This window comes from Lytechinus pictus, chromosome 6, assembly GCF_037042905.1.
Source record: "Lytechinus pictus isolate F3 Inbred chromosome 6, Lp3.0, whole genome shotgun sequence".
Classification (NCBI taxonomy): Eukaryota; Metazoa; Echinodermata; class Echinoidea; order Temnopleuroida; family Toxopneustidae; genus Lytechinus; species Lytechinus pictus.
In genome coordinates, this window is record NC_087250.1 from 24745683 (window position 1) to 24758880 (window position 13198).

General features: G+C 39.5%; 1 protein-coding gene across 1 annotated transcript; it reads right to left on the bottom strand.

Annotated features, from left to right (window-relative positions):
• Positions 1-4569: 4569 nt before the first annotated feature.
• On the bottom strand, positions 4570-9851 carry LOC135154568 (uncharacterized). The gene is made up of 2 exons (XM_064101266.1): positions 9526-9851; positions 4570-7104 (listed from the first exon to the last, which is right to left on the bottom strand). The coding sequence occupies exons 1-2, from the start codon at positions 9692-9694 to the stop codon at positions 6119-6121; spliced, it is 1155 nt and encodes a 384-aa protein (XP_063957336.1). The 5' UTR covers positions 9695-9851; the 3' UTR covers positions 4570-6118.
• Between the last annotated feature and the right edge of the window lie 3347 nt (positions 9852-13198).

Sequence of the window (13198 nt, forward strand, 5' to 3'; positions counted from 1 at the left end):
TTCGTACGATGCTCCCTCGTCAACTGTGGTTTTGTACGTGTATTGCGCACATCAGCGCAATGACAAAGGTCAACTTGGCAAATTCATTAATGTATTCATTTTGTTACGCGCTCGTTACGCGAAGGATTCAGCGAATCAAGCAAGCGCAAATCTGAGACGATACGTTGCGCTCTATAAAGTATCGATATCACAAGCGATATCACTTAAAAACAAAGCATTGTTTGTATTGCGTCTTATAGGCCTTTGCTAATTCCAAAAGGGAAGATGAAAAGAGTAGATCAAGTCGTGATTAGAGAGGTCTCTACAGCTTTTGCCACCCCTAAATCGTAGTTACCATACTTGTAACTCATGATGAAACGGGCCCCAATTTATCATGTTTAATACGTTTCCTGTCCCCTTTATTCTCCAGCATTTCTTACTCTGTTTTTTTTTTCCATTTAATCATTTTCCCACTCAAAATTCTTTTGTGCCGCCTTTCTCCTACATTATGTAGAGCTCATTTTCAAAAGGGGTTAGGTCCATTTTTCACCAAACTTGATTTTTATGTCTTAATGTATAGATTTTTAGTAGCTATATAAGATGATACCATAGAAAAGTTGAAATTCCTATTAAAAAGTGAACTAATATGGCAAAGAAAAATCACCTTTTTTTCAAAAGGGGTTAGGTCCATTTCAGTTTAGTTGCTAAAGGGGTTAGGTCCACACAGACTTTTTTGGAAATAATATCTTTAAAAATATGAAGACAAGTAGATATCTTTTATACACAATTTTATGTTCTCATGGTAGGGTATCATGAAAATTCAGTTTCGCATAAGAATATTGCAATATGGGAGAATTAAAAAAAAATATAGGATTAATTACATTATCTACACTTAAGTCATAATATACAATGTTTATTAAAATTTCATTCAAAAGATGTCGATGAGCCTAATAGTTAATATGAGCGATGCATCCAGGATTTCATAAAAAGAGCATAAAAATCTGTGATATTCTGTTTATTTTTTCCACAAAAGTTTGTAACTAAAAAAAAAATGGTAAATTCCTTTCAAATTTGCTGACAAGAAATAATCTACTGGTGTGAGAGCACTCCTCATAAAAAAAAGGGGGGCATAATTCCAGAATCTCCCTAAAGAGTGCCTTTCCCAATCAATACATTAGTGAATCATTCTCAAAATCTAATATTGTCTACTGTCACTGTGGTTAGAATTCAATCTATTTTTTTGAAATATAGTCTATTTATATATTTTTGCAGAGGTAACCCATTTCAAAACTTTTTAAAAAGTAAGATAACAATAAATGCAACTTAATATCCATGCATAATTATTCAAGCATTATGAAGACTTGCAATCATGGTAACTTTGCCCAAACCCATTGCAGCTACCATAAAAACCTTGATTTCTTGCTCAGCCCTGTTACCATGGTAATTGTCATAATGACAAGATTACAATAGTAATAACTTGTTTATGAAATGAGGTCCAATATACTAACATTATTTCTTAATCCTCTGATCACCTTTATTAACATTTATCTTTGCATGATTTTTATTTCAAAATATAAATTTTTGCCTTGTATACAATAGGCCTTTAAACTGGAAATTATATTTAATGTCATATAAACTACTGAGAACTAGTAGAAGTATTAAATATCAATAAAAGGTGATACATTTGCCCATTGAAAAAAAAAAAAATTGTACTTGTATTTTGTGTGAAATTTTGTATACCGGTACTTTAATGTCATTGCCCGTTGATGAACCTGAACTTGTACTGCACTCTATTCTACAGATGTGCAGTTTAAAGCACAATCAATGCTTTGTTGATATATCTATTCAAATTAATTCATTTTTTAATGTGTTTAATTGCAATGAAGTTACTACTTTTGATTAACTTGGCCTTCATATTTCTTCCGTCTTGGCACTTGTTGTGGTACCGGTGTACTGGTACTTAAACAGCTTGGGAAGTGGGAAACCTGCACGGTAAAAAAATATAGAAAATAATAAAATGAGCTGCTGATGTAAATTATTCTCACTCATCATGTCCAGTTTATTAAGAAGATTTAAACACTATTTAATACTCTTCAGTGTTAAAACACGTTTAGCACATGTAGTCACTTTTCTCCTACATCCAGACAAATTTATAGATCAAATATTTATCAGATGATAACTTAATATCATGTTTTTATGTACATGTACAAGTACATAGACAGAAGGTATAGATAATTAGTATGCATTGGTGAAAATGGAAATACTGGTGAATTTGAATTCAAGCAAATATCAACTCTCAATGGAGCTTTAATTTTACATGATATCTTATCTTGGTTCAGCTCAATTGGCCATAGCCCCCCTCCCCAGGGGGGATATTTATTTATTTAGACTTTTTTTTTGGGGGGTGATGAGCTTAGATATAGCCTGTATTATTATTAAAACAACAAAGATTGTAACTCACACTTGCTGATCTGCATGGTTCTCACTTTTGTCTTTCTGACTGGGTGTGAACTGCTAAGAACTTGGTCCCATTGGATCTGCAAATTAAATTTTTTTTACAGTCGAGAGTTTTAGAGGAGATAAATAAAATTACTCTTCTTAAACAATATTTTAAAAATTTCCAGCTGCCCATATCCTTGGCCTATGAATATTCCAAACTAGAAAAAATATCTGGTCCAAAAACTTCATTCTCTCTCGATCATGAAGTTTCACAGAGAGGCATACCAGGTACCTGACTGTTTATTAAAGTAAAATGATTCCAACCACATATTGCTCCAGCTGTATAGCTGAATCAGGACCTGGTCTATGCTGGTCCTGTATATAACTAAAGAATCACATCACATTTGAATGAAGTAAACACTAAGAACATTTTTTTAATACCACCCCAGACCAGGCCTAGGCTAGGGCATCCTGTTCAAATAGAAACTTGATTTACGTCTAGGACTAGGCCAAGCCATTTCATTCAAATCTAACAAATCAATTGGATTTCAACACTGATTACTCTGAAGTAAAAAGTTTCTGAATAAACGAATCTGCTGAGAATTTCCCTATACTTATTCATATGAAGATGAAATAGCGGGGACGGACTAGGCCTAAACTTCAACTTTCAAGCTTGAAGTTTGGGCCTAAAGGCAAAGCCGCCTAACGTAGTCCGCCCCCGCTATTTTCATACACCATGACATCGACCATCTCGCTAGCCGGCTAGCACCGGCGATATCATCAAAGGCCAGATCCCGCTCTGACCAAAATTGACAGTTTGTCGTTACTAAAACATTTTTACTAAATAACGTATAACAAATTTTCAGGTACCTTCTGTAAAAGGAAAAATTGTGCAATCTGGTTATCTCAACCCAGACAAAATACACGAGAGGCGAGTAAATGCATTTTCCGTGGAGTTTAATAAAAATTGTTTCTGAAAAGCATCATCCAAATGATGTAAACCAAAATGCAAAATGATGTGTTGTCAAATAAAGCCAACATAATATAATGCAACAATCAAAACATAATAATATAAACGTAAAGCCTCCTGAGATGTGTCATATGCGAAAAATTAAAGTTATTAAACCAATCTCCTCAATTGACAATTAAAACAGTCCATCCACATTCATGACAAAGACACCAGTTTGTCATGTTGGCCAAATGTGGGCAACGTAAAATTCCATCTGCAAAGCTACGAAGCAAAGATTCCCGTTTGCAACACGAGCTTATGCAGGAAAACTTTTAAAACAGAAACTAGTGCTCAGAAGCCCCACCAACGGCCCTGAACTAGAATGTGAACGAGGCAACGTTAATGTTCGGTCCGAAATGGAATTCGCTGGTGGCCTCATCCAAATCGGGTGACGAACCAAGCCCCGTTCACATTATAACATGAGGAGTGGAATATACGAAATTGGTCTAAATAAATGAAAAATATTATCTCAGGAAGCCCAAAATAAGTGAAGAATCATAATGTGTTGTGGCAAAAAATGGAATGCCGCCAAACGGGATGACTCATCGTCAGCCCGCCGCCACAACACCCCACTGGGCATTTTACCCGATATTACCCGGGTCACGGTAACACCAGTGGGTAGTAACGGGGAAATAGTAGACCAATCTTTCCCCGTTATTACCCGGACCCGATATTACTCCATTTACCCAATATTACCCAGTATGATGTAACCGATATTTCCAGCATTTTAATGATATCACCACCTCATATTACTCTGTTTACCCAATATTACCCAATTAATGTCGGCTCATTAAAAAAACAATTAGTGTCATTAGGGTCATTGAAGCACATTTTTACAACTCCATACTCTAAGCCATATCATCTTATCCTATCCTAAAATCCTACATCCTAATCCTAATCCTATCCTACACCTATCCACCAAACCCTGTCATTTACTTCTATATATTGAGCGAGTTTACAACACTTGACAAATTATGGTTAACAATTATTCAACCCTAAAACATTTTTCTAAAATTAATGTCATGATTATGACTAATATGATATATAAACTACACATTTTTCTGAAAATTTTCTGGGTGGAATAATTGCATAAACATAAACACATTAATTATTACAGCTATATTAGCTAAAATTTTGGCCATTTATTGTAGTAATGAATATTCATGAGTAACTAATATTCCCAGCATTTTCCTGATATTACCATCTGATATTACTCCATTTACCCAATATTAATGGGTTCCGCATGGGTTGGAGGGCTCGTTTCCATCTGAGTCCTATCTGGGCACCATGTGGGTTCAAGTATATGTTTTCATCTGGGTTCCATGTGGGCCCATATGGGACCCAGATATCCCAGATAAGAACCGTATGTGATCCAGATACTTTGCTGTCTGGGAATGGAAGCGCTTCAACATTACCCATTACCCCTTATCAACCTGTTTGTAACTGGGTAAAATGTTGGTTTCATCAGGGTGATAACAGTAATTTTTTGGACTTTGACAATTTCGCTGGGATTGCTGTAAGATTACTGTTATTACTAAAGTTTGCAATGTTATAACCAATCAAAGTCATTCAACATTACCCTTATTACCCATCGTCACCCTGTTGTAACTCGGTAAATGTCGGTTTCATCAGGGTGATAACAGTAACAGGTATCAACAGGAATTATAATTTCGGTAATAGCATGGTAATAACGGTAATATTTGGTGTTACTCAAATTTCCGGGTGATATTACCGGTAATAACCGGTAAAATTGGTAATCGGTAACAAATTGCCCAGTGGGACAATATGATGCCAATAGTTCAAACCATGCTGTATTTACAAGGTCCACGCTAAGAAGCGGGGAAAAGGGGGGGGGGTGCATTAAACGAACAGGGACGCACAATTAAACCATCTAGGAGGATTCATGCTCATTCAGTCCACTTGCGAAGAGTCTAGTGCACTAAGATAAAGGAGAGGCGGGGGGGGGGCGGGGCTTAGTCAGTAAATAGTGAAGTTTGTAGTAAGGACGTGAGATCTGATGAAACCACGTGTGAGTTCTGGATAAGGTATTCAGGTCATAACATCTGCTCATAAAAAAGTTCCAACTGTTCGCGACGTCCGAGCCAGCGAGTCCTCGACGGAGGTAAAACAGCTGTTACTCTAGTGATTTCGCTCCGCGACAAAGAAATCAAGTGTTCTCCTGTTCGCGGATGTATTGAGTTTTAGGACCCGGCCACGTGCCGAGTAGTGAGGGCCCGCCCCCAACTAGAGCGGGACTGCCCGCGTCAGCGAAACGTGAATTGTCCCCTTCCTCTCTTACGATTCCGTGGAATGCTGACACAACCCACGTTGAGACTCCAAATAACTGCACATGGAAGAGAGAAAAGGAAAGAAACAGCGGCACCAATTGTACATTCTAAAAAGGGGGGGGGGGGTACATAGTTACCATAAACACGATAAGTGTAGCAAAGACCACAATCTACTAACAGTGGGCGAGCAATTCTGCCTGCGCCCATGGAACTATTAACGGGTAAGATAACTATTGCGTCACCATGGCAACAAGCGAGAGAGAGAGAGAGTAAGGTTAATATTTACTGCTCGTTAGGGGTTGTCAAAAAACAAAAACAAATAAACATTAGGTCGATATTAAATTGTGCACAAACTGGTATTAAACATAGAAGGGTGATAAACATACTGGCAAAATTGCTTAAATTAAGGGGGGAGAGGTTGTCGAATATACAATCTGTGTGTGTTGGAAGCCCAGCGCCCCATATTTTGAATGCAAACATCGGGAACACCTGCCATGGCTGCAGAAGTTGCCGCCCCAATACGGAAAGAATGGGAAGAGAAATGAGCAACGGGTAGCCCGCAAAAACTAATGGCACGCTTTAAAACTTGGCCAAATTGGTGCCTCGTTAGGGGTGACGAGTCAAAGTGACGGAAAAAGGCAGAGCCGACCGAGCTCCGCAGAGCGAGGTAATCATTTACAGCGCGAAGTGGGCATAAATACGAAATAACATTCTGTGGAATTAAAATCGAGCATCCACGTCCAGTTTGATCTGTTTTAGACCTCGCAATCACAATGCGCAATTTTGCTTGATTACCCATCCCTTGAATAATAACATCTTTTTCTGATAAAGGAACGGGTTCATGTCTAGATCGAGACGTGAACTCCCCTACTCGAAGAAAACCAAAGAAAGCGATTAGAAAGGCAGCCCGAAACAATGCCAGATCATACGTATTAACGCATACGTGAGTCAATGAATTTAGGATGGATTTGAGAATAGGCAGGGTTATGGGACACCGGGTATCACGGCGAGCATTTTTCCGCCTGCACCCGTCTACCAGCCGCCGGATTACAAACGCGTCAGTCACATCAGGCCAACCCAATGTTTGCATCGTAAAAGCCAGGCCTGATATATATGTACTTATTGTTGCCCCCGCATACCCATTCCAGGAGAGATAAGCAATAAATTGAGCGACCTGCTCAACGTCAGGACGTATACTTATATCATAATGATATTGCAGCCGAAACTGCTTAAACACAGACCAAGCGTTCCTATAAGTATGATGAGTGCCGGGCGCCCGCGAAGAAAACAACAGATGCTCTCTCTCTATATGAAGCTGCTCCAAAGATGGGCGGGAAGCTTGCTGCCAGCCAGATCTGCGCCTGGTGCTAACCTGCGAAACCTGTCCATCTGAAAACGAGAGAGGGCATCAGCCTTTTCATTGCGAGAGCCTGGCACGTAACGTGCTTTGAACATAATATTATGTTCCAAACAAAGAACTACAAGCAAACGAACCAGTTTCATTACACTAGGACATTTCGAAGTTAAGGAATTAACAACATGAACAACTGTTTGATTATCTGACCAAAATAAGACCTTAGAATTAGCTAGAAGAGCCCCCCACATACGTATACCGACTACTATTGGGAAAAGCTCTAGAAAAGCGATGGAATAATTCTTCTCCAGTATTTCAGCTGGCCATTTCCCTTGAGCCCACTTATCCTGGAAGGATATACCAAAGCCAATGCTACCCGCAGCGTCAGTAAAGAACTGAAAATGAGCATTAGTTACCCATGTTGAGTGTGAAAACATAACTGTGCCATTGAAATCGGACAGAAACGTAAGCCAGGCCTGCATGTCCTCTTTTGCGCCGCGTGAAAGCCTTATCCGGTGGTTTGAGGTGCGGACCCCTTTAGTAAGATCGATAAGTCTCCTTAGGAAGGCTCTTCCGGGAGCCACGGCTTTACACACGAAATTAAGGCTGCCAATTAGCGACTGCAACTGCCGCAACGAGAGCTTATCTTTCTTAACAAAATCAATGAGCATTGCCTGTAACACGTTTACTTTCTCCTTGGGTACCCGAACTCTCTGCTCAGCCGCGTCGATTTCAAGCCCTACAAATATGATAGTGGGAACGGGCCCCTCAGTCTTCTCCTCCGCTATCGGGACGCCAAAAACCTCGCACATCGCCTTAAAATGATACATCAAGGAACGACATTCCTGCCGTGTTGCGCCAACAAAAAAGAAATCATCCAAATAATGCAAAATTTGCTCTGAATTCGCAATTTCACGGCAACATGACTCAAGAAAAGTGCTAAAACGCTCAAAATGGGCACATGAAATTGAGCAGCCCATTGGCAAGCATTTATCAAAGTAATACGCGCCATCAATGCAAAACCCCAGAAGGTCAAAATCGGAGGGATTCACTGGTAGTAAGCGAAAAGCGGATTTTATATCGGTTTTTCCCATGAGAGCACTAGCTCCCAAGCGAGCAACGAGATCAACCGCCTTGTCAAATGAAGTGTAATTCACGGAACACAAATCGGAATCAATGTGGTCATTAACCGAAGCCCCCCGAGGAGAAGATAGATGCTGAATTAGACGGAATTCTCCCGGATTTCGCTTGGGGACGAGCCCTACCGGGGAGCAGCGAAAGTTATCGAAAGGCGGGTCTTGGAAAGGACCCGACATTCTCCCTAAACTAACTTCCTTACCAACTTTCTCCAACAGCATGTCCCTATGCTCCCTAGCAGATTTCAAATTACGCGAGAACACAGAGCGACGCTCGCCTGTGAAACCCAATGAAAAACCCAACCTAAAACCAGAAATCAGAAAAGCTGCATTATGTTGATTATGGTGCCGTCTAAGAAATGGGAGCATGCTGCCAAGTTTAATTGGAGTTGGAGCTAGGCTTCTGTTTGGCGATTGCAGCGGCAGAGTTGCAGGCGTGTGAGCCATGCGCTGCTGAGGAGCATTTTCCGCACCGGTGAGCATAACGACAGGCGGTGCGTTGGCATGACCCAGCGTTAAAGGCGAAACAGACTGGTGAGGAGCGGAAGGGGGCAGGCGCGGCGCCAGGGGCCCGAATTGCCCCTTGTCTGTTGGCATATCCTGAGGATGGGAAACTACCCCGCCGAAACGACCGGTCGTATGGCCGAAAGGGCTGGTTACCCCCAAAAGACGAAAACGCTGCTCGACCGGGCGTCGAAGCTACTGTCAGCCATAGCTCGGTGTCTATGACAGCCCAGGAACGATGTGGATGACAGGCCTGACGTAACCGAAATTGAATGTCATAGGCCCGACAATTGAAACCCCCAAAACGCACAATAGAGCGAACGATATCCATATACTTGAGGAGCTCGCGCGCACGCATACAGTGTCGCTCCAAGTATATAGACGCGTAAATAATGAACGCAGATGTCCACTGTTCTATGCTGGCGATCACCGGAGCCTTGCTTTGGGGGCGAAGCATTAAAGCGGACCCGGTGGCACAAAGGCTGAAGGCCTGCAACTGGGAACTTTCCTCACTTAAGCTTTCCCTTTTTAGTAATCCACCTAACTCTACAAATTCACCTTTCCAAATCTTCTCCTTAACACTGGAAGGCACCTCCCCGCCCAAATCATCACACACACAGCTAAGCATATCTGGCTGCGCAGACAGCGTAGGAAAAGGAGGGTTGGGGGCTGGTGTAAAATTATCATGACTATTAAGCCCCTCAACTACATGGGCAGGAGGGATAGAAGGAGAAGCTTGGGATTGAATTTGGGGAATGACCGGATCTTGTGGAGAAGTCACAAGAGGCCAGGAGCCCCCCATTGTCCCGAACTCACCGTTGGTTGTCGACGCCGAACTTCCAGCAGCTGGGCTCTGCGTAGAAGTAAAAACTTGGCCGACGTCTGTCTCGAGGTCGACAGGAGAAGGCTGGCTGGCGGCATCTCGGACCGAACGACGAGTAGACTTCCTCTGACTTAACTTTTTGCCTGGCTTAACCTTGGGCATGATTGAATAATGCAGGGGTGGCGAAATTGAAAAGTCCTTAGAGCAAACTGTGACTCCTAACAGCTCAAAAGTCCAACAAACGGATATAACACAAATATACAGGTATGTTCCTAGATAAAAGAATAAATTCTCAACTGCGAAGCGTTCTTTAAGATATATGAATGGGTAAAAAAGACAATTAGAAGGATCACAACTAAAGAGTTCAACGAAATATAACAAAAATACAGGAAGTATGTTGCACAAGACAGGTGAATTGAGATGGAAGATGCTTTCAAATCGACTCCACGAAGAAGAATGCTAACTTGTTAGAAATTGGCTTTTGCCCCCTCCCGAAATTACCACGTCAGCTAACGCGACGTAGCATTTTTAGCCACGCCTCCTTGTAATGTCCGAAAATACCAAAATTCGCAACGCAACATTTTTTGGCCACGCCTCCTCGTGAAGTCCGACAAAATACCATATTTGGCATCGCAACATATCTCCGCCAGGGCAAAGGAATTCGCCTGACCAGGCTCCTTCCTTGTAAAACACCTGTTACGTACCGCTGGCGGGCTATGTTGTTGTCCAGCTAGTCTGACCTGAGATAACCTCTCATTAACTCGCTTCGCGCGTTAAGAGGTATTAATTACACATTTTCCCGAATTTTTGTAGGAAAATTGCCAGTATTTGAATCTTTTACCTGACGTTTTTCAGCAAAAACCTTCAAGAAAGAATTTTCAAGTAAATATCGAAGTCTTACACAATTAATATATGGATATTAAAAATTCTTGACGGAAAATATTATGTGAAGTGTTTAGAAATTTGCAGAGATTTTGCAAACATTTACCCCAAAAAAATTATACTTAATTCTTTTATCAAATACATCACTGATGAGTATTGAAGTGAATGCTGTGAAATTGTAGCATTCTGAAACTTCTCATTAAAAATTATTGAAATTAGCAGAAATTTTGAATGAAAATACTAAAGATATTTTATTTTTCAGAAAGTATCACCTATAAATTTTCAAGTATTCTGTGAAAATTCATTCCCAATGATGTTGTAAAAATTCTTGATTGAAATCATTAAAAAAAATTGCTGACAGTACAAAGAATAAAAAAAAAGATTTTGCATAAAAACATTAAAGTACTGTCGATTAAAATTAGCTGCTGTGAAAATTAGGGCGCCTTTCATTGCGTTATTTTGGAAAACCAATTTTGGTAAAATCGTATGAAGATTTTGAGGAGATTTTAAGGCGTTTTATGTGCTCATTAGTTCATTTCGTATTTTCCGTTTCGCATTATCACCACCATCATTATAATCATCCGCGATTGTCATCACCACATTAATAATCACATTTAGCAATGGTCAAAATTTATTCCTATGATGTCTATGATGAAGATTATCAATCATATCTAGAAGATTCATTCCATACATATTAGCCGACACTGAATGAAAAATCATGACAGACAACCTAATTCGTCCGCATGACGAATTAAAATCTAGTTATTATTATTATTTATGGATATTTAGAGACGCCAAAACAAAAAGTACCATAAGCATAGGCGGATCCAGGGGCGGGGGCTCGCCCCCCCCCCCTATTGGCGGGGCAAAAAAAAGGGGAAGAAAGAACAAAAAATAAGGGAAAAGATAAAAAAGAAGGGAAAAGAGAGGGGGAAAATGAAGGGGAAACATAAGAAGAGGAAGAGGAGTGAATAAAATAAAAATTTTCATATCACTATAAAAGAAAATTGCGCTCGCATTGCCTGTTAGATGATTTACATATCTTGAATAATATGGAGCTCAAAATGTATTTTGAAATCAACATAAATAAAAAAAATATTTCAGCTCGGAAATCGGACTTTCATTATTTTGCTTGATTTACAAATTGATTTTTAAAATGTGTTCTGTAAAAATTATGTTTTATGATCTGAATATTAAAATTTCGGCTCGCAATTTGCGCTCGCATTGATTGTTGAAAATACATGTATATTAACTCATGCATCTAAACTGCTTTAAATGTCCAGTTTTCAGGCCATAATATTTACAGATTTCGTATTCTCATATTACGTATATTAGTTTAATAAATAAGATATTAATTTAATAATCAAATTATCATTTTTTTTTCAGAATGGACTATCGACAAGTTTCATCTTGCGCTTAGGAAGAGAAATGGGAAGACATAATCATCATTTTCATTTGATGACATGATGTTCTTAGAATGTCCAGGTGGGTGTTTCATAAAGCTGTTCGTAAGATAAGAACGACTGGTGATCCTTTCTTATGGAAAATGATATATTCATTGGCGATGGTTTAGCGCGTAAGAAAGGATCACCAGTCGTTCTCTAAGTCGCTCTTAACTTGCGAACAGCTTTATGAAACGGCCCCCTGGTCCTATGTCAAGACTCAATGTAATAATAATGAAACATATAGGCCCGAATTCACAAAGGTGGTTTTGAAAACCCACTGTTGAGTCCATGGTTTATGCATATTTCCTGTATAAATTACGCTTAATTTAGCGCGTATTTGGCGCGTGTATTAAAAATTGTCCAATTCTGATGCGCGCTTTTGTCACAGTGCGCCATATTGACGCCTGTTGCCATGGTTATCCATGCTATTTTATTCATGAGTCCACTCTTCAGAGAGTGGAATCGTGAATAAAATAGCGTATCTAACCATGGTAACAGGCGTCAATATGGCGCACTGTGACAAAAGCGCGCATCAGAATTGGACATTTTTTATACACGCCCCAGATACGCTCTAACTGAACGTAATTTATACAGGAAATCTGCATAAACCATGGACTCAACAGTGGGTTTTCAAAACCACCTTTGTGGATTCGGGCCATAAGGTCTTTTTTTGTTAATGTGATCCATATTCACCAAAAAATTTTCCTACAAAGTGCTTGAAATACAGAGCTTAAATTGACCCTTCTCAGATCGGAATATCAAACATTTTAAGCTTACGCTTCTCGCTCACTTTATTGATTTTCATAGTAAAAAAAAAAGGCATTTAGAATGCCCACTTAGATTCTATGTCGAAATCTGAGACATGCGCGCATGTTTATTCAGATATGCAGCTTGTTCCCTACTTAAATCATTATCCAGTTTCATATCACAATATTAAAAAAATTCTCCTCGTACTTTGCGCTCGCAATATTAATGTAGGAAGATTTCCAATTATTCATCCTTTTCACGATTTACAAATCATGAATAGAATCTCGAATTTTTCCGCTCGCGCTCGCATCAATATTGTTTAGTTACATACTTATCCTTTTCATGATTACAAAAAGTGCTTAGAATTTCCATTCTTCAGGTAGAAGTTACCAAATTTTCATTATTTATTTGATTGTTAATATATGTAACGTCTTCAGGGCTAACTACAAGCAATCGTTAATAGATCCATTTTTGATCAGGTAAAAACGTGTATATAAAAATTCTGCTCGCGCTTTGCGATAGCTGTAATAGTTGGATACACATCTCGTTTAGGATCACAAACATTGCCCAGAATGTTTAAATTTTAGGACAA

Bases quoted from the DNA above. Each gene is read 5' to 3' on its own strand.
- LOC135154568 (XM_064101266.1), bottom strand. From the start codon at position 9,694: ATGCCCAAGGTTAAGCCAGGCAAAAAGTTAAGTCAGAGGAAGTCTACT. The intron at 7,105-9,525 runs GTGAGTTCGGGA...TCTCGTTTTCAG, and splicing joins TTCGGCGTCGACAACCAACG to ATGGACAGGTTTCGCAGGTT.